The following is a 22,452-nucleotide window of genomic DNA, read 5'->3' as shown; positions in this document are numbered from 1 at the left end:
AGAAGTCTGCTTTGAGGGCTGGGGGACAGGAACTGTCACAAACTTTCTGTGTGACCTTGAACAAATCACTTACTATTTCTATTACGACTTTCATGATGATAAGACAAGGCCCACAAGGCACTTAGGAGGTGCATTTGCTCGTGCTTGGTCTCCCACCTGGAACGCCCTTCCACTTGCTCCCTTATCCTGAAGTTAAGCTGGGGTAACACCTCCTGTAGAGGGGCTTTTCTAGTTGTCCCAGCACACCGTCTTGCCCACCCTCCCCAGCAGGTGGGATCTTAGTTCCTCAACCAGGAATAAAGCCTGTGCTCCCTGCATCCCTGCATTGGAAGCGCTGAGTCTTAAGCACTGGACTACCAAGGAAGTCCCTCCTTTGGGGTTTCTATAGTGTCAGCTGTCTGAACTTGACACAGTGGGCATGAGGGTCCATGGTGCTATTCATCCCTCCAACCACCTTGAGTTCTTGAAGGACAAGGCAGGGCATCACTGTCCTAAGGTTGCCCAGCCTGGTGCAGGAACTTGATCAAGCCTTGAAGAATGACTGAGTCATCTGCACTCTTGGATCAGTCAGCATTCCAGGGATTCAGGCCTAGGAGTTTCTGGCTCCGGGTCCAGGGGACTCCCTTTCCCTTGGGAGGATTAACAGAGCCCCAGCAGTCCTAATGTCCCTCACTGTGCTTGGCGCAGGGCTTCCCTCGTAGCTCAGTTGGTAAAGAGTCTGCCTGCAATGCAGGAGACCTGGGTTCGATTCCTGGGTCAGGAAGATTACCTGGAGAAGGAAATGGCAACCCACTGCAGTGTTCTTGCCTGGAGAGTCCCATGGACAGAGGAGCAGGTTACAGTCTATGGGGTCGCAAGAGTCGGACATGACTGAGCAACTAAACACACACAGTGTTTGGGAAACTTCCGGTCTATCACGGATAAAATTTTAAATTTCGGGAAAGGAAGATAACTGTGCTTACAAATCAGTGCATATGTGATCTCAACTAGGAACGGGAAGTACATCAAGATAACAATGGGGGACCTTCCTGGTGGTCCAGTGACTGACTCTGTACTGCCGGTTCAGGGAGCCTGGGTTTGATCCCTGGTCAGGGAACTAGATCCCACATGCCACCATAACTAAGACTTGGTGCAGCTACATATTGTTAATAATAATATAACAATAATAGTATTTATCTCAGGAGATGAGATTTTGAGAGGCTTCTATTTTCTTCTTTTCTGTATTTTATAAACATTAATCAACGTCCCCCAAAGGCTTTTTCATCACTTTTTGCAAAATATCAAAGAATACAGAAAATAAGAAAACAAAAATTACTCCAAATTCTATCCAACAGGGATGACCTCCGTTCATACGCAAACAAAAATTATTTTAGCTTTCTCCATGATATATTCATAATATATAATCTTTAAAAGTTGTTCAAGGATTGTTTTTTCTTTTCCATTATGATTTATTACAGGATATTGAATATAGTTCCCTATCCATAATTTTTAATAAAAGGTATTATAGAATTGTATGCTGTCTAGAATGAGGATAATTTTTCTACGTGCTAATTCAATTGTTTAAAAAATTAACTTGAGCAGAAAAAAATCACAGTTAGTTGCTGGTCCCCCCAGTAACCATCACAGAGCCTGGCACATGGTTGATGTTCAATAAATATTTATTGATGGGCATTCCCTGGCAGTCCAGTGGTTAGGACTCCATGCTTTCACTGCAGAGGGCCTGGGTTTGATCCCTAGACAGGAGCTTAAGATCCCACGAGCCGTGCAGTGTGAACAAAAAATATATATACATATACAATTTAATATATATTGAATAAATGTAAGGAGATACACTAATATGTGTTTAGTGATTATCTAACCGAACAAAGGATGTTTTTCTTTCTTCTTGCTACTTCTTTATATATTTCACATTTTCTATAATATGCCCATGTGTAATCTTTTACTATAAAAAAGTTTTAATTAAAAAATAATAGGCTGCATTAAGAACAAGTAGATATGTAGGGAGAGTGGTGTTGGATGCCAGACTCTGAGTTAGGGTCCTTTGTGTGGAGGGGGCTTGGAGGCAGCTGGGAGACACTCAGGCTCCGGGCCCTGAAGACGAATGGTCTGTCTCAGTCTGAAGAACGCTCAGGGTCTGAGATAGAGTGACAGGCCACCAGGGCAGGCTCAGAGACCAGGATCCTGAATGTCAGTCTGTCTTGATGGTTCCAGGACTCTGTTTGTTTTCCTGATGCTTTCTCTTAGTGCCCAGAGAAGGAAGTGGCAACCCACTCCAGTATTCTTGCCTGGAGAATCCCATGGACAGAGGAGCCTGGAGGGCTACAGTCTATGGAATTGCAAAAGAGTCGGACACAACTGAGCAACTAAACGATAACAACAATAAATCCTGAGATAATAAATTTTGTTATGGTCTCCATCTGATGGATGAGGACCCCAGGGCACATAGGTTTAAGCAATTTACCCAAGGACACAAAGCTGTTAGTGGTAAAGAAAGCGTGTGAACCCAGACAGGCTGCTGGAACACACACTTGCATTGCCTCTTGTTCCAAAGTGCTCCTAGGAAACTAAGATGTTCCTTGCCATGAGATGCAGTCACTTGAGAGGCTATGTGGGAAACACAAAAGAATAGTTGCTAAGATATTATGGAATAACATGGCAAAATGCTTAGGATAAGATAGTGAAGACATTGTAAACTGAGGACAAAATTGTCTATGTGGGAGTTATAACTGTATAAGTTATGTGTATGGAGAGGCAGGCTCAGGAAGGGAATGTGGAAAACTGGAACTTCAACACCGAGGTGGGAGAGGACAGGAGATTGTTTTTTCCATGTAAATGCTTGTCTTCAATGATATTTCAGTATATATGTATTTAATTAAGTCATTGCTTTACCTGAGGAAGAGGACGAGGAGGACGAGGAGGAGGAGGAGGAGGAGGAGGATGAAGAGGAGGAAGACTTGTCTCTCTCATCTTGTCCTTGAGAAACGAGTCTGGCCTCCTGGTCTTGCTTGTGGAAATTCGTCTCTCCATCTGGGAGGCACATGTAGTTAAGGAGGAGTATTTCCTGCCCTTCCCACCCCAGGGACCACCCAGGCCTTCCCAGGGGTCTACATGGACTTGGGGATCCAGGAGTGGCTGGATTCTCTGGGGTACTCTTCCCAAACCCCTAGGGCCCATGGGAGGTGCAGGAGATCAGGGCTCTTGGAGGCTCCAGAGGCTCTAAGAAGGCCAGAAACAGACATTTCTCTGAATATGGAGCCCACAGAGGGGCTTCTAAGCCCGTCATCCTTTCCAAGAGACCACTACACCATGTAGGTGGTGGTGGTTTAGTTGCTCAGTTGTGTCCGACTTTTTTTCTACTGCATGGACCGTAGCCCACCAGGCTCCTCTGTCCATGGGATTTTTCAGGCAACAATGCTGGAGTGATTTGCCATTTCCTTCTCTAGGGGATCTTCCTGACCCAGGGATCAAACCCTCATCTCCTGTATTGCAGGTGGATTCTTTACCGCTGAGTCACCAGGGAAGCCCACACAGCAAAACAGTTGCCAATTTAAAATTCTCTGTAAATTACAGAGCAAGTGGGATCCAAACAAGCCCTAAACCTTCCCATTCTGGGGCCATGCGGTACCCCTCCCCTCTTCTGGGGACTCTCCCTAATGCCAGTCCAAGCTCCCAGAGCCTCTGAGATTTGGGGGAGCAACTGGGGTTCCCACTGCTAGAGAGTGCTGGGGGACAGACTGGACCAAGCACACATATGTGCAAGTGCATAAAATCACTACTTCTCTAGAGGTTTCAACTGTAACTTGGGCCATTCATTGAGCCACATGAGCTGAGCAGGGTCTTCTGTTCCAGCCACTGCTGGACTCTCCTTCCCATGAAGCTTTGCCCAGAGGGTTAGAGAGCAAACATACAGTCTAGATCTTCTGATTCTCCATGAACTCGACTGTGGTCTTGAAGGGATCCTGAAGTCTCCATGGCTTTCCCTGGAGGAAGTGGTTAATATTACCTTAGTTAATATCCTTAATATATAAAGAGCTTGGCAAATAAATAAGAAAAATACAAACACCCAATATTCAAAGGTACAAGAAGAACAATTTATAAAAACAGAAACACAAAAATAGGGACACCTGAGTAATGATCAACTTCTGATACTATTAAAAACTTATTTTTTAAATAGGCTTTAGTTTTTAGAGCAGCTCACAGCAAAACTGTTTTTCTCTACTTCTTTGTATTGTTCACTTAAGAAGGCTTTCTTATGCTTCCTTGCTATTGTCTGGAACTCTGCATTCAGTTGGGTGTACCTTTCAAATTGTGGTGCTAGAGAACACTCTTGAGAGTTCCTTGGACTGCAAGAAGATCAAACCAGTCAATTCTAAAGGAAATCAACCCTGAATATTCATTGGAAGGATTGATGTTGAAGCTGAAGCTTCAATACTTTGGCCACCTAATGTGAAGAGCCAATTCATTGGAAAAGACCTGATGCTGGGAAAGATTGATGGCAGGAGGAGATGGGGTGATAGAGTGAGATGGTTGGATGGCATCATGAACTCAAAAGACGTGAGCTTGAGCAAACTCTGGGAAATGGTAAAGGATAGGGAAGCCTGGCACACTGCAGTCCACTGGGTCTCAAGGAATTGGATACAACTTGGTGACTAAACAGCAACAAACAATAATAAACAAAAATTAAATGGAGGGTACAAAGATTGCCCATATACCCTCTGTTTCTAAAAATGTACAGCCTCTCCCTTTTATCGACATCCTCCATTAGAGAACTTATGTTTTTAGGTGTGATATTTAAATTGAGGTTATATTTATTTCAAATATCCTTCAGGACTTCTCTGGTGGTCCAGTGGGTAAGAACCCAGCTGCCAATGCAGGGGACACAGGCCGATCCCTGATCCGGGAAGATTCCATAGGCTGTGGGACAACTAAGCCCATGCGCCACAACTACTGGAGCCTGAAAACCTAGAGCCCATGCTTCACAACAAGAGAAGCCACCGTAATCGGAAACCCACACACCACAAAAAAGAGGAGCACCCACACAGCATCTAAAGACCCAGCACAGCCAAAAATAATTAAAATATCCTTCAATTTAGAGATAAACATTGAAATATTTATGATGAAATTGTATGGTGTCTGGGCCATGCTTCAAAATAATCTGATTATCTGAATAAGGGAGTTGGAGGGCATGGTGGGGGGGAATCCAAATACAACAACAGGACAAGTTAATAACTGTTGGAGCTATATCAAAATATAAATAGTTGGGAATTCCCTAGAGGTCCACATATATAAATACATATAGTTATCTCTGAGACCTTATATACACATTCAGTTATCTCCGAGTGGTAGCATTATGGGTAATTTTAGTTTCTCATTTTCTCTTTGAATTTTCTAAATTTTTAACAGTACTGCTTTTGTTACAATAAAATAACAATTTTTTTATAACTTAAAATGTTATATGCTACCTTACATCAGTATAGTACTAAGCAGTTTTACAAAGAGTTTATATGTTCATAATTCCACCTGAGCCAGATCACAAATCAATCTGGAGAGAACTGGGATTACTTCACATTTGAATTATAGTTTCTAGATAATAAAACTTTGCAAAAGATTGTCGCATTTAACCTTTACTAGAACCCTGCAAGGTAAATCTTATCATCCTCTCTTTACAGAGGAGGAAACTGAGACTCAAAGAGATGAAGTAACTTGAGACTCCAGAACCCACATTTTGTTTAATGCAACCCCAAACATTGGTCTGGAGCCCAAAACTGCCAAAGGCCATCATGCAGTCAGGCCCTGCTGGAATACCTGTTGGGATTAGAGACATAAGTGGTGAAAGCCAGGGCAGGAAGCAGGCTCTTGGAGCTGCAGAATGAGATTTGGGAACCTGTCCCTTCAGGACACCACACCCTGTGCTTTCCTGAAGTTCTGAGTGGGTGCTGGTGGTAACTCAAAGAGAAGGCTGGACGTGTGGCCTCAGAAAATCTAAACAGCTAACATCAGTGAGCTGGTGCCCTTCTCTAGAGGAAATATATGGAGCTGCCATGGTTGGACTGCCCCCTCAAAGCCTTGATTTTAGCTGGGCATATGGCCATCCAGCCAAGGACAATATTTCCCAGCATCCCTGGAGGCTAGATTTGGCCAAGGGACCATGTGACTCGGGTTCCTGCCGATAGACTGAGAGTGGATGGGAACTGTGCAGTGGGGAGCGGACAAGATGTTCTGTGGTTCTGGGGAGAAAATACACACACAAACACATACACACATACATCTGCAATAAATTTTACTGATGTAAAGAATGGATGGGGGTAAATTAGGAATTTGGGATTAACAGATACACACCGCTGTACGTAAAATAAACAACAACCTACTGTATAGCACAGAAAACTATATTCAGTATCTTATAATAACCTCTAATGGAAAAGAATCTAAAAGAGAATAGCTATAAATGCACATGTATAACTGAATCACTTTGCTGTTCACCTGAAACACTGCAAATCAACTAGATTTCAAGAAAAAAAAAAACAATAAAAATTTTAAAAGAATGCATAGCACACAAATAATAAAAATAAGGTCCTCTGTATTGTGAATTTCATATACAAGTAGAATGTAATGCCTACAGTTTTGAGGTTTAATCTGCATTATTCACATTTGCTTGACGACTTTCTTAAATTCAGACAATCAACAAAGCAAACTGTAAAGTTCTGATTTGTATAGGTTACTGATATCTGTGATATAAACACTCCCACTGACTGATATTGACGTGATGTCACTGAATGCAAAGCTGGGAAGAGGTGGGCAGTGGAACACAAATAGCATTGTTCAGTGTTTCCACCATATACATAGAACCTGTGATAACCTCAAGTGCCCATGTAACAGCAGAATGTAGTAAAATAAATTAGGAAGTGATACATTTTAAGTACTTATTAGTCTTGCTTGTTGTAGGATTTAGTTAATTTATAGAATTTAATTTAATTTAAAACTGGTTGTGTTTAACAACCTGCTCCCCAAATTCCTAAAGATTTAACAATAGGTTCTTGCGTGTGGGAATCCAGTTTCAGTTCTGGGCTCCTAAACTTCTGCAACTTCCACTTCCTCCTTTCTGCTTTTTGTATGCTGGTCTGTGGTGGGGGGCCAACCTCCGTCACATAAGCCAAGTCAACACCCCAGGGAAGCCCTGAGCAATGAGGCAAAGGAACCTGGGCCGCACAAGGCCTTGGGCTTAGAGCCGCCTGCCCGCCTGGACCTACCTCTGGCTGACCATGTGCACAGGGAATCAGCTTCTCGCTTCTCTGAGACTGGGATTCGGTATTTGTTACAGCATCCTAAGATCCTAACAAAGCTGTGCTGGCTTTGTTCTGAAGACCCCTACCCCACCCCATTTCTTCTCCTCCCAGGTTTGGATCTAGGGATTCAACTCTGACAGGAGTAGATTCACTTCTCTCTGACTAGCTTGGACCCGGGTCTCAACCTCCAAACTCCTCACATTTGGGGCCAATGCTCCTTTGCCAGTGTACATGTTGTATGGCGTTTAGCATCCTCCCCACTAGATGCAGGGAGCACCCCACCCCGCCCCAGTTGTGACAGTCAAAACGTCACCACAAATTGCCAAGTGTCTCCTGGGGGTAAAAATCACATCTACTTGGGAACTGCTGGTCTACGGAAACTACTTTATTATTATTATTATTTTTAACGGAACCTACTTTAAAAATTTGTGTATTTTATTTATTTGGCTGCACTGGGTCTTACTTGCGGCCCGTGGGATCTTTGGTTGCCGTGTGTGGGATCTAGCTCCCTGCCTGACCAGGGATAGAATCTGAGCCCCCTGCATTGGGAGCATGGAGCCTTAGCCCCTGGACCACCAGGGAAGTCCCCAAGAGAAACCACTCTTTAAAAAATGTTTGTTGTTTAATCACTCAGTTGTGTCTATTTCTCTGCGACCCTAAGGACTGTAGCCCACCAGGCTCCTTTGTCCACGGGATTCTCCAGGCAAGAATACTGGAGTGGGTTGCCATTTCCTTCTCCAGGGGATCTTCCTGACCCAGGGATCAAATCCAAGTCTCTTGTGTTGGCAAGTGGATTCTTAATCACTGAGCCACCAGGAAGCCCTAAAAAATCTTTTCAATTTAATTAAAAAATTTTATTGAGGTATAATGCTCCTATAACATTGTATTAGTTTCAGGGGCAAAACATAATGATTCTATGTTTGTAAATGCTGTAAAATGATCACCACACTAAGTCTAGTTAGCCTCTGTCACCTTACATAGTTAAACAAAAATTTTCTCTTGTGATGAGAAATTTTAACGTCTATCCCCTAAGCAACTTTCCAATATGCAACAGAGTATTTTGAACTAATAGCCTCCATGCTGTACATCACACTCCCAGAACTTTTTTATTGTATAACTAGAAGTTTGTAGCTTTTGACCCCCTTCACCCATTCCCACCCACCCTCCACCTCTGGCAACCACCAATCTCTTTTCTGTACCTATGAGTTCATGGGGGTTTTGTTTGTCTTGGGTAGAGAATCTACTTTTAATCCACCACAAGACCCAGACAAGGCAGCATCTTTCCTCGTGCCTCAGAGCTGGACAGCCTGGGTGTGAACCCTGATCCTTGTAGCTGTGGGATTCCGGGTCAGTGACTTAACTTCTTGTGGACCTTAGGTTCCTCATCTGCAAAGTGAGGACAATAATAGTGCTTACCTCATAGTGTATTGTTGTGAGAATGGCATGAGTTAAAACCCACAGAGCACTCAGAACAATGCCTGGTATAGAGCAGGGAGTGAATAAATGCCAGCTGAGATGACAATCGTTACTATGATGCGGGCAGCAAGAAGACGGCATGTGCTCTGTGGAGAAAGGTTCAACCTCACTTCCGTCACTTGTGCACGGGATGACCCTGGCTGGGTGGTCCCCTTCTCCAAGTTCCAGTTACCTCTAGAACTGTGATGGTAGCACCTTAGAGAAGAAAGCCGGCCAGTGCCTGCCCGAAGGAGGGCTCCATAGGCATGAGTTCCCTCTTCCATAGACCTCCTATGACCCTTGGGCATTCGGGGTCCAGCCCCAGTCCCTCCCATCTCCCATCTCCTAGACGCCAGGCTCCATTACCCTTTTCTGGAATAAAAATTCCCATTTCTCAGGGCAGAATTCAGCTCAGCATTAGGAAGTCACTAGCCAATAAAATGAACTGATATCTAGATATGAATGACTGATGACCATGAGCCCCGGGGTGTATCTATATTTTGAAGAGGATTCTTTGTACAGAGCAGGTGTCCAGTACATCTCAGAGGCTGAGATCATCATTCTCATGGTGGAATTTCAGGGGGAAGAAGAGACTCAGAGCTGTATGTGGGCAAGTGAGCTACTGGATGATGCCAAACATGTCAACAGTTCGCCAAGCTGGTCCTACCTCTTGCCTGCTTTAGCTGTCTTGCTCATGTGGTAGCCCCTGGGCACACTCACACTTGCAGGCTCCCAGACCTCCACTGAGGCCAGTCTTTCTTGTCGCCAAAATTGTACATGACTTTCCAGGCACAGCACAAATACCACCTCGTTCATGAACCCTCTGCTGATGGGGTCTAACCAGAAACCACCCTCCTTACCCCCATCCCCTTAATCCTTCTGCCTGCCATCACCCCTAGACTTCCTTCTTGTTAACAAAACTGAACTTTGTTCCTCCATATCAAGTAGATGGGCTTCCCTGGTGGCTCAGATGGTAAAGAATCTGCCTGCAATGTGGGAGACCTGGGTTCAAACCCTGGATTGGGAAGATTCCCCCAGAGAAGGAAGTGGCAACCCACTCCAGTATTCTTGCCTGGAGAATTCCATGTTCAGAGGAGCTTGGCCGGCTACAGTCCATGGGGTCTCAAAGAGTCAGACATGACTGAGAAACTAACACTTTGGGTTTCACAGGTGGTGTTGGTGATAAAGAACCCATTTCCCAATGCAGGAGACATAAGAGACAGGGGTTTGACCCCTGGGTTGGGAAGCTCCCCTGAAGGAGGGAATGGCAACCCACTCCAGTATTCTGGAGGTACTGGAGTGGGTACCCAGTACCCAGTACCATTCTCTGTCCAGAATCCCATGGACAGAGGAGCATGGCAGGCTACAGCCCGTGGGGTCATAGAGCTGGACATGACTGAAGCAAGTGAAAAAGCGGGCTTAATACTCAACATTCAAAAAACAAAGAACATGGCATCTGCTCACAACACTTCATGGCAAATAGATGGGGAAACAATGGTAACAGTGGCAGACTTTATTTTCTTGGGCTTCAAAATCACTGCAGATGGTGACTGCAGCCATGAAATTAAAAGATGCTTGCTCTTTGGAAGAAAAGCTATGACAAACTTAGGCAGTATATTAAAAAGCAGAGACATTACTTTGCCAACAAAGGTCCATCTAGTCAAAGCTATGGTTTTTCCAGTAGTCATGTATGGATGTGAGAGTTGGACCATAAAGAAAGCTGAGTACTGAAGAATTGATGCTTTTGAACTGTGGTGTTGGAAGAGACTCTTGAGAGTCCCTTGGACAGGAAGGAAATCCAACCAGTTAATCCTAAAGGAAATCAGTCCTGAATATTCATTGGAAGGACTGATACTGACACTGAAGGTCCAATACTTTGGCCACCTGATGCAAAGAACTGACTCACTGGAAAAGACCCTGACACTGGGAAAGATTGAAGGAGGGAGGAGAAGGGGACGACAGAGGATGAGATGGTTAGATGTCATCACCGACTTGATGGACATGAGTTTGAGCAAGCTCTGGGAGTTGGTGATGGACAGGCAAGCCTGGTGTGCTGCAATCCATGGGGTCACAGAGAGTCAGACACGACTGAGTGACTGAACTGAACTGAACTGAAGTGACTTAGCATGCAAGCATGCAACAAGTAGATACTTGTTTCCCCTGTGAGGAGTGGCCATATGATCCAGTTTTGGCCAAAAAGAAGTGAAAAGTCTGATGGGATTTTGGGAAGGAGTTTTGCTTCTCCTGACAAAAGAGGCCAACAGTACTGGTGCTGTGTCTTGCCTCTCCTTTCTTTCTCGAATGTGATGGCAGGAGCCACAGTGGCAATTCTGTGACCTTGAGGGAAACCCAAAGTTAATGCAGGCACATTGAGCTGCTGAGCCCTTGACAGCAGCAGCCTGCTTTCTAGTTATTTAAGAAAAACAAACCCTGTTTTATTTAAGCCTCGTTAGTCAGGAGTCTCAACATTTGTAGCTGAAAACAATTCTGACTGATATATTTTCCTCCCCTACCTTCATACATTAATTGAGTATTGACTGTTTGCTTAGGCTAGGGTGATGGCACTAGAGGTAAAGAACCCGCCTGCCAATGCAGAAAACATAAGAGACACGAGTTTGATCCCTGGGTTGGGAAGATCCCCTGGAGGAGGGCATGGCAACCCACTCCAGTATTCTTGGCTGGAAAATCCCATGGACAGAGGAGCCTGGCAGGCCACAATCCATGTGGTCACAAAGAGTCAGACACAACTGAGCAACTTAGTACACAGTACATATTATGTGCTAGCAACCAGGGATACCATGGTAAATAAGTTGTATCCTTGTCTTCAAGGTATTTCATAGTAGATGGAGGGTGGGGGTGGAAGTCCCATGGGAGCCCAGGAGCCAAATCACACCAGGGTCAGTCAGAGCTCTTGAAGAAGGGAATGCTGAAGGAGAGCTTGGAGGGGCCAGAAGGAGCAGTGTACAAAGGCACAGAGCCGAGGGGCCTTGGCCCACATGGGAAACAGTTGGCAGGAAGCAGCTCCAAAGAAGGACACGATTTGGGGGAGGCCTAGGGGGCACATTGCTCTCCTGAGCCTACGTTAGCAGTGTCTTATTTCAGCATCTTCCTTCTTGAGACCCTGACTTGCTGCACAACTGCTGGAGCCACTGTTCCTATTCACTTTCTGATCCCTGCTCAGGGCCTAGGAGAGGGTCTGACACGCCCAGGGTGAGTCTCCTGCACTAGATCACTAACCAGCCAGGGAAGGGATTACAGCTGATTCATCTCTGTGTCACCTGTGCCCTGCACAAGGCCTGGCAGAAAACAAAAATGATGACATGGATGATGATGAAGACAGTAACAAACAAGTGCTTCCTATCTGTTAGGCAAGGATCTGAGCACAGGACACATGTGCCTCACGTCTGCCTCACCACAACTCTATCAGGGCCCACCACGCTTGTGCCCACTTTACACGTAAGAACCTGGAGGCAAAGAGAGGCTAAGAAACTTGACCGGGGAGCTAGTAAGTGGTTGAGCAAGGGTAGTTGCTTAGTCCGTGTTGATGCCGGCAGCTCTTCCCAGGCCTCTGTCATTAGCACCAGGAAAGAAGCCACTGACAGTCATTGGAGTGTTATGCAAATGACACCGACTTGGCTTCTATTGACACTTAGCCCACTGGAGCCCTAAGCAAGTGTCCCCAGAACCCAAGGAACTTCCTCAAGCAGTTTTCAGGACACTGAAATGGACAGGAGGGGAAACAGATGCTCATGGAGGCAGGACCAGAGGGAACCCTGTTTCTCCTCTTAATGTCCTTACTCATCCCTCCTTCGCCCGTATTCCTGCAATAAGAAAGGATAAGCAGAACTGTAAAGGTGTAAAACCCTTAAAATCAGTGTGCAGGGTGAGGCTTAAAACAAAAGGACAGTGTACTAGGGTGGGACATCAAACAGAGGGATTGATGCCAGGGGCTTCTGAAAGTCAAGTTCACAGCCTATGACCTCTTTTGAACCAAGATGGAGCACAGGGAGTTGATACAGGAGAAGTGAAGAAAGAAGAAAGCAGAGAGAGGAGAGAGCACATGGTGTGATCCCAGAGGCACGGCATGGGGGGTCTCAGTTCCGCGAACAGGGATCAAACCCATGCTCCCTGTAGCGGAAGCTCGGAGTCTTAACCACTGAGCTACCAGGGAGTTCCCAGTACCCACAATCTCATTTCGCACACACTACTCTTATTTTACGCAGGAAGAAACTGAGGTTCATAGAGACAAATGACTTGTTCAAGGTCTCCTAGCTTACAGATGGACTTGCATCCATTCCCTGCCTAACATGACGCCCCGTTCCCCGGTCCTGGTTAGAGGCCTGCAGGCTTCTCTCGTTCAGGCGCCTGCCCCCATTCTGAGGCTGGTCCAACAAAGACATGCAATACTTAGCATTTTCCTCTGCAAACCCCAGCCCTGCTGAGTCACCGGTGGTGCCAGGGCCGCTGCACCCACAGGCTTTGTTAAACTGGATTTCCACTTCAGTTCAGCCCAGATTTTCTAAGCTTCCGCTATTACAAGGGTGGGAAGGACAGTAAGCTGAGTCTTTACAGCTTCACAGCGCCTTCTCCGCCCAGCTAGGGTGGGGCATCGGTGTCTGAGCTAACAGATGGGGAAACTGGGAATGGAGAGGAACTTGCACAGGGTTACATAGCGATTCAGGGGCAAGGCTGGCTCCAGAACCCTGTCTCCCAATTCACGGGTTGCTTATCTTCCTCAGGTGTCCCACCTTGGAGGAGAGGGCTGACTAAGACTGAGTTGGATTTTTTAAAAGTCTTTATTTATTTTGCTGTGCCAGGTCTTAGATGCAGCACACAGGATGTTCAATCTTCATGGCAGCACGTGGGTTCTTTAGTTGCGGCCTATGGGATCTAGTTCCCTGACCAGAGATTGAATCCTGGCCCCTACATGGGGAGTATGGAGTCTTAGCCACTGGAGCACCAGGGAGGTCCCTGCAGTTGGATTTGCGATAATGGCCAGAGTGGGACAAAGGTTGAGTGGAAGGGGTGGGCGGCGGTGGGGAGGTGATGGAGTAGGAATCCCATGAGGTTGGGGAATCATCCTGGGCCTTGAAAGCTCAGCTAATGACCAACTTTTTCCGCAGGTGGACTGTAACGTCGCGCCTTGGGGCCACCAATGGTGGGCCAGCTCAGTTAAACATGCACAGGGCAGGAGATGGGATTGAAGGGATGCTGGGAGCAGAAATAACAGCTGGGAGGGGAACACAGCCAACAGAGGGGTGGACTGTTCTGGCCCACCTGGCATCAAAGCCCCTTCTGGTGACAGGAGAGAGCACATGGTGTGATCCCGGAGGCACGGCTTGAGGGATGTCAGTTCCCCAAACAGGGATCAAACCCACGCCCCTTGTAGCGGAAGCACAAAGTCTTAACCACTGGACTAACAGGGCATTCTCAGTACTCGAGATCTTACCTCACACCTGCTAGTCTTAGTCCAGGAGCAAGTCACAGCCCTGGATGATCTCCTCTGGCTGCTCAAGTCACCCCAGACAAGCCCACGCCCTAACATCAACCACATCCCACCAGGCAGACGCAGCTCCAGGACAAGCATGTGGGAGTTCTTGAGGGGTGACTGCCCTCCACCCAGGTTAGACTCTCAGCCTCTTCCTCCCAGGGATCTGACTTGTGACGAGCATGAGTGACACAGAGCTCTCAATCAGCTGGCGCTGCTCTGCCTTGCCACAGGGCCCTCTCGTTTCTGCTCCTGGGCACCATCTTCTCCGTGGTCAGCTTCCTCACATGCGCCTTCTGTTCTGTGAGACACCCATATCCTCCCAAAGAAGCCCTTTTATGGTAGCCTGTGGTGATTTCTGTTACTTGCAGCCAAAGCACTTGAGCTGAGACAAATGTGTGTGTGTGTGTGGCGGGGTGCTGGGGGAGGTTCGGGGGATTTGTTCTGAAAGGGTAGGCAGGGCAAAGCGGGGCTTGCCGGGCTGGCTGGGCCAAGGCGGGACGGGCAGGGCCCCTGAGACCCCCATACCATATAAGGTATTTTGTCACAACTCCAGGCTGGGTTGGGGACCTCCTGGGTCTCCCCATCACGGTAACCATCCAAGCCAGTTGTCTTAAAGATCTTGCCCTTGAGACCTGTACACTTGCTGAGAACAGAGACCATCTTGGAGCTGGTTCAGCTCCGGTCTGGTTTTCTATTGCTTCTGTAACAAACTCCCGCAAACTCAGTGGCTGGAAGCAACACATGGTTAGCATCTCACCGTTCTGTAGGCTGGAAGTCTAGCACTGGTACACCAGGCTAAAATCAAGTTGTCCACTGGGCTGCCTGCCTTTCTGGAGGCCCAAGGGGAACACCCATTTCCTTGCTGCTGCTTTTTCTCCTTCCTCTCCTGGCTCCGACTTTGTCCAGCTTCTATAGGCCACTCACATTCCTTGGCTAGTGGCTCTTCTTCCATTTTCAAAGCCAGCAATGTCAGGGCAAGTCCTCACGCTGCACTGTTCTGACCTCTTCAGCCTCCCTCTTCCACCCTTAGGGACTCTTGTGATGACACTGGGCCCCACTCAGACCACCCATGATCATCCCGTATGTTAAGTTAGCAGATGAGCAACTTCAATTCCATGTGCAATGTTATTCCCCTTTGCCGCATAAACTAACAGGGTCTCAGATTCCAGAGATTAGAACACAAGCATCTTTGGGGATCATCACTCTGCCTACCACATTCTCCCCCCGACCCAGTGCCTGGCTCAGCCCAGAGCTTTCAGAAGCCAAACATCTTCCTTCCGAGCTTCTCTGACTCCATCATCCTTCTGGGCCCTCAAGCTCCAAACGCAGGAAGGATGACCCAGCTCCTTCCTCTCTGGCCAGCCAAAGCCCAAGCCTGTCCGATTTTACCTTCAAGAGGAACTGGTTTCTCCACTCCCACTGCCTTCTTCCCAAGAGATCCTACAAGGGCAGTGAAGGCTTTGGGGCCAGTCGTTATTGTGTACCCATCCCTGTCCCTTTGCTGCTCAGCTTCTGTAAATGGGGTATTAATATCTCTCCCCGCAAGTGTTGTGGGGATTGAAGGATATGATGCCCACAATAAGCCCAGAATACTGTCACCCAGTAAATGAGAGTTTCCCCTTCCTTCGCCATGCTCAACATCTCCCAAACTTGGCTAATGGTCAGATGTCCCTGGGAGCACTGTTGGTAGTGCAAATCCCCCAACTCCCTCACTCTGAGGGTCTGATGTTCAGAGCAAGGTTAGGGTTAGGGTGCAGCTCAGAGAAATCTGTATCTTTAACAAAGGCAACACATGCTAGGCAGACTGCGGTCCACTCAGACAGCCAGAATCTCTCCCCTGAATGTTATGATCATCTCCCAACAGGCTTGCCTGCATCTGGCCTCCTTCTTCCAAACAAGTTGCTGGGTTGCCCTGGGTTTCTGTTCCCCCATACATAAAAGTTGCACACTACAAGGTTCTTCCAGCTCTGACATTCTAGGAAACTAATGTTCTGCTTCTGTTAAAGCCTTCAAGGTTCATCCACTCAATCAGCAAAGGCACTCAGGGTTGATATGACGTGCCTAAAGGCCCAGAACAGCACATTCTAAAAGTAAGTTACAAAATGGCATCTAATGGGGCCCTTAAAATACTCCAAGAAAAAATGGATTTTATCTTCAAAGAAGTTTGGGCAATGCTGCTTTCCGTAGGCTCCAATAGGAACTGCACAAGGTGCAGTTGTATATGAAAGGCTCTGAGAAGGCCTGCAGGAGAGAAAGCTCTTTCAGTCTAGTTAATCTGATCCTTTCTAAAACTACACAAGAGCACAGTCTTTTCTCCTAGAATGTGGCTCCATGTCTTTTGGCACAGTGTTGGAAAATGTCATCTGCTCCAATCCCTGCCATGACTGGGGCCAGTCTTTTCATCCTGGCATCCAGGCCAGGGCACTCCCACTGGCTAATCTGGACAGTGTCAACTTCTGGCGTCCAGGGTTTTGTCCGCCCTTCAAGCAGGACAGTTGGGGAACGGAATGAATTAGGAACAGACCCTGGCAAGCAGGGGCTTGGAACAGATATGGTGTTTTCAGAGCTCCGGATCCCATGGTATGGGTGGAAAATTCTCTTGGTGCCCACAGGGCAGGGGTTGGGAGGAAACTGAGTCAGCTGTTGTGAGACTGAGGGCCTGGCTGGGCCCTGCCACCAACCCCTGGGCACATTGCTTCTCTTCTCTAGGCCCTTTTTTCTCATCTCTGACACAGAAAATAATGTCACTCACTGAGGGATTTGGAGCTCACCTGGGGCTGTGGATAAGACAGTACACAGTAAAATGATCTCACTACTAGAAAAGACCCTGATGCTGGGAAAGACTGAAGGTAAAAGAAGAAGGGGTCAACAGAGGATGAGATGGTTGGGTGGCATTATTGACTGAACAGACATGAGTTTGAGCAAACTCCAGGAGACAGTGGAGGACAGGGAAGCCTGGCATGCTACAGTCCATGGGGTTGCAGAGTTGGACATGACAAAGCAAAGATAACACAGCCTTTGTTTATATTAATAGAAGCACAGAGACCATGGTGAGAAAGGTGACCTCTACGTTACCATCTCCTATCTTAAGGCTCAATCTTGGGTCTTGAACAGAAGAGAGTCTGGACAAATCAAGATAATTCAGAGGATGAGGACGGTGTGGAAACTACATCCAAGAGAACTGGATGAAGGACCGGGTGTGTTAGTCGCTCAGCCATGTCTGACTTGCTCAGCCTAAGGATGAGCACTGCATAAACAGACCTGGTCATTGTCCCCAGGTCTCTGCAGGGCTCCTCCAGGACAGGGGGCCCAGGTGGGGCTGTGAGCTCAGAGGGAGCAGTCAGGATCTTAGGGAGTCACCAAGGCAGATGCCAGCTCAATATATGGAAGAACTGTCTAAAAATGATAGCTGCTTCAGGTGGTCACGAGCACCCACATGAGAGGTGGCAAGCTGAAGCGTGGCAGTGGTGGGCTTAGATGTCCTTAGCTCAAAACCTGTTAGTCTCTCAAATAATAATCTCCAAAGCACAGGAAGGACATATCAGTTCATCTATTGCTACTTAAGTTTTAAAAAATTTAATTTATCTATTCTTGGCTTTGCTGGCTCTTTGTTGCTATGCAGGCTTTTTTCCAGTTGCAGCAAGTGGAGGCTACTCTCTAGTTGTGGCACACAGGCTTCGTATTGCAGTGGCTTTTCTTGTTGCAGAGTACAGGCTATAAGGTACACAGGTTTCAGTAACTGTGACTTCCAGGCTCTCAACCACAGGCTCAATAGGGCTTAGTTGCAATGAAGCATATGGAATCTTCCCAGATCAGGGATCGAACCTGTGTCTCCTGCATTGGCAGATGGATTCTTTACCACTGAGTCACCAGTGAAGCCCTACTTCTACTTCACTTTTAGCTAAAAATAGTTAAGAGTACATAGTTCAACTCTGATGTGCACCCTTGGCCATATATCAGACACCCAACGCCATGTCCACTAAGTGGGGTCCCTAGAGGCCAGTAGGGAAGCCCACAGTGCAGACAGGTCTGCTGTGGCCACATCTTCCATCCCTCCATGGTCAGCCTATTGCCCTATGTTGCCCTATACTGCCGTGTCATGGTGGTGGGTTAGGATCACACAATGCAGCTTTAACTGAATCAGCCCCTGTAGTGTGGACGAGTGGCTTCAAAGAGTCCCTGTCAAGAAACCACGGAAGGAGACAGTGCTAATCCAGAAAGTACAAGCCAGACACAGGAAAAGTGTGGAAGAGACCCACCACTGCTCCTAGTTCAAGTCCTATAGCAGGCACCCTAATGTTGAAAATAATGAACAGGATCTCACACACATATACTGTTGCTGACTGAAATCATAATAAGAAAACTCCGTGAAAAGTGAACTTCCATTCACTATCGTTGGTGATGGAAAGTCACTCTGTATAATATAATATAGTATATTCAGAGATATTAACTAATGGTTAATATCTTGAGATATTAACTAATGGTTGCAGTACCTGTATATGACAAACCTAGACAGCGTATTAAAAAGCAGAGACATCACTTTGCCAACAAAGTTCAGTATAGTCAAAGCTATGGTTTTTCTAGTAGTCACATATGGATGTGAGAGTTGAAACATAAAGAAGGCTGAGTGCTGAAGAATTGATGCTTTTGAACTGTGGTGCTAGAGAAGAAGACTGTTTAGAGTCCCTTGGACTGCAAGGAGATCAAACAAGTTAATGGTAAAGGAAATCAACCCTGAGAATATTCATTGGAAAGACTGATGCTGAAGTTGAAGTTCCAATACTTTGGCTATCCAAAGCAAAGAGCTGACTCATTGGAAAAGACCCTCATGCTGGAAAAGATTGAAGGCAAAAGGAGAAAGGGGCAACAGAGGATGAGATGGTTAGATAGTATCACTGACTCAATGGATGTGAACTTGAGGAAATTCCAGGAGATAGTGAAGGCCAGGGAAGCCTGGTGTACTGCAGTCTATGGGGCAAAGAGATGGACACGACTGAGCAACTGAACAACAACAACAACTTGTATATAATTTCTAAATCTATAAATATATATATATGTTGGGGGTGCCTAAACATTTTTCTTGGGCAGAGGGCATTATCAAAAAGTCTGATGAACACTGCTCCGGATTCTTAGGCCCAGCTAGACACTAGGGGATGCTATTCCTTGTTTATGTGAAACATAGTGTAACATAGTGAGGAATTCAAACTGTTTTGAATTGGGGGTCTAATTAGACTTGTTTCAGATTTAGGAACAAAAAAATTAGTGAGAACTGTGCTCCCAAGTAAACTTTTTTGAGGTTCACAACAACAACCACAATGTTTGAAAATTAATGGGAAGAAACCAAAAACTCTGAAAAGGTTTTCCATGGCTCTGACCCTCCAAGGTGGGTGTGCTTATTAAACAGCCAGAGCCAGGTCAGGCTCCTCTTTCTCATTCTCTCATCCCAGATGCTCTCAGTTTCTCTGTCTTCTCTCTCTCTCTTTCTATCTTTTCCCAGCAGTATCTCACATTCTCTCTCTCTCTTTCTCTCTCTCTCTCTCTCTCTCTCTCACACACACACACACGCACACACACACACACACACAATTGGCAACAGCAAAGACCAGACAAAAGGCATCCAGAGCAGGAGAAAGAGCTTGCTGCCTCTTGAATGTTGGACAGACCCGGACTCACTTCCCACTTCTACAGACCACTAACTGTGAGATCACTGCAAGTCTCCCCCAGTCTCAGAGCCTCAGAATTTCCCCTGGAACAGGCACATCTACAACTCAACAATAACATGACAACCCAATTTCAAGATAGCCAAAGGCTTTCAACAGACATTTCTCTAAAGAAGATGTACAAATTGACAACAGCATATGGAAAGATGCTTGACATCATTAGTTATTATAGAAGTGAAAATCAAAACCACAATGAGATACCACTTCACACCTGCCAGGATGGCTAAAATATGAAATACAAACAACAAGTTTTGGGGAGGATGTGGAAAATTTGGAGACCTGACATATTGTTGGTGGGAATGTAAAATGGTGCAGCTAGTTTGGAAAACAGTTTGAATTCCTCACTATGTTACACTATGTTTCACCATAGGACCCAGCGAGTCCTCTGTATTATATCCAAGAGAATTGACAGCCTATGTACACACAACGACTTGTACATGAATGTCCACAGCAGCATTATTCATAATAATTCAAAAAGTGGCAACAACCCAAATGTCCATCAACTGATGGATGAATAAACCAGACGTGATATCATCATACAATACAAGATTCTTCAACTATAGTGAGGAATGAAGTGCTGACACATGCTAAAACATGCATAAACCTTGAAAACATTATGCTCAGAGAAAGAAGCCAGTCAGAAGAGAGCCCCTATTGTATGATTCCATTTACATGAAATGTCCAGAATAAGCAGATCCATAGAAACAGAAAGTGGATTAGTGGTTGCCAGGGAGAAGGGGACATGGCGAGTGACTGCTAGATGGTATGGGGTTTATTTGGGGAGGATAAAAATGTTCTAAATTAGACAGTGGTGAATAAACTGAAACACACTTTCTTCACAACTTGGTGAATAAACTGAAAACCACTGATGTGCACACTTTAAAAAAGGTGAATTTTATGGCATGTGAATGATATCTCCATAAAGTTATTTAATTTTTTTTTAAAAAAAGAGAACTTCCCACATAGAGCTGTTATGAAAATGACAGAAGGCCTCCATCAGCGATGACCAGCAGGGTCCCCAGTCCTGGTATGTGGCCATCATGTGGGAGACGATGCCCTAAGAGGGTGACCTGGCAACGATCTCAAAGCACAAGGACCCTAGATTTTCAGAAGGCTGCGCCAGCCCAAATTCAGGGAGACGGGGAGAAAGGAGGGGGTTCATCAGTATAGATCTGCTTGGACTCCATACAGGACAAACACACCCTCCTGACGTGACTTTTCTCTCAGTTTCTAAACAAACCAGGTCAAAATGATAAGCCCCAGACCATAATCTTTCCCATCCCCAGTGAAAGGAAAAATGGGCTGGCTTCCGGCCCAAAAGCCGACTCCCAGGAGAGAAGCCAGGATGCTCTGCGCACAGATGAGGGGACTGGGGCTCCCTCTCGGTCGCACCCCCGGCCCTCCCCCGCCCCGTTGAGCTTCTGACAGCAGCGGGGGTCCCCCCTCCCCCAGCTCTCCGTTCAGTACTTTTTCCTCAAAGATGCCTTCGAGCCTCGAGGCCAAGGCAGCTTCTGCGGGGAAGGGGAGGGCGTGTGTGAGGAAACACCCGCCAAAGCTGTGGGTCCCACGAGGGCGGAGGGGGGCAAAGCCTTCCGAGAGTTAGTCAGACCCTTCACCTCACAAATAGGGAAGCTGAGGTCGTAAGGTTTCTGAAGGCCCCGCAGAGCAAGTTAGCGACAGACCCGGAGTGGACCGGCGGGACCCTCCCAGCACCGGGGAGAACTTCATTCTCCACTGACTCTCCAGAGGAGACGGAGGCGCTCATCTGACCAAGAAACCACTGAGTGGGACTCAAATTCAGGTCCGCCGGGAACCACAGAATGTCAGGCCTGCTGAAGAGCTTCTTTCTCCCCAAAACTCCGAAAAAAATCCCCCCACCCCGCCCCTCAGGCGCCCCGTGGCCCTCACCTGAGCTCCGGAGGCAGGTGCGCGCTGGAGGAGAGGCGAGCGTGGACTGCGGGAGCCGGCGGAGGGGCGGGGGAGCGGGGCGGAGAGGTGGCCCCGCCCCCTGGCGAAGGGGCGGGCCTGACGCTGGGCAGGGGCGGGGCCTGACCCTGTGCTGGGGGCCCCAGGTTCACACGCTCACCGGCGTGGCGTTCCTTCCTGCGGTGCTGTCGGCCCCCGGCCTTCCTGTCTGACCTGACTCTTACCTCCATGTGCCAGGAGGGCAGATGGGGCGGCTGCACCCCGAGACCCCTGTCTCCTCCCGCCGGGGCCATGGCCATGCTGTCTGACTTCAGGGCCTGTTGCACCACTCTGGCTATGTCAAGCTGCGTCCTAGGGCCGCCTCCTCCCTGCCATGGCTGAGGCTGACTCAGGGCACAGCCATGTGGGCCAACCTGATGCTCCCCCGGAGGACGGAGGTTAGGCCGGCAGCAGAAGAGGAGGCCTTAGGCTCAGTGTTGCCTTGAGAGACTCCTGTGAGTGGGACTGGCAATGCCCTCCGGTGGTGAGGAAACCAGGCAAAGGCTAGAATATCTACTGACTTGTGGATCCCAAATGG

At 47.1% G+C, this 22,452-nt stretch overlaps 1 protein-coding gene across 2 annotated transcripts in view; it reads right to left on the bottom strand.

The window, feature by feature from the left end:
- TMEM40 (transmembrane protein 40) overlaps positions 1 to 21,916 on the bottom strand; it is a 39,864-nt gene extending 17,948 nt beyond the window's left edge. For both annotated transcript variants that reach the window (XM_061127594.1, XM_061127595.1), the window contains exons 1-3: positions 21,858 to 21,916; positions 3,909 to 3,980; positions 2,890 to 3,027 (exon numbers count right to left, since the gene is read on the bottom strand). In XM_061127594.1, coding sequence (XP_060983577.1) covers positions 2,890 to 3,027; positions 3,909 to 3,972 — 202 coding nt within the window. In that variant the 5' untranslated portion in view covers positions 3,973 to 3,980; positions 21,858 to 21,916. The remainder of the gene's footprint in view (positions 1 to 2,889; positions 3,028 to 3,908; positions 3,981 to 21,857) is intronic.
- Between the last annotated feature and the right edge of the window lie 536 nt (positions 21,917 to 22,452).

This window comes from Dama dama, chromosome 24 (genome assembly GCF_033118175.1).
Source record: "Dama dama isolate Ldn47 chromosome 24, ASM3311817v1, whole genome shotgun sequence".
In the NCBI taxonomy this organism is placed as follows: domain Eukaryota; kingdom Metazoa; phylum Chordata; class Mammalia; order Artiodactyla; family Cervidae; genus Dama; species Dama dama.
This window is presented reverse-complemented; position numbering and strand designations above follow the sequence as displayed.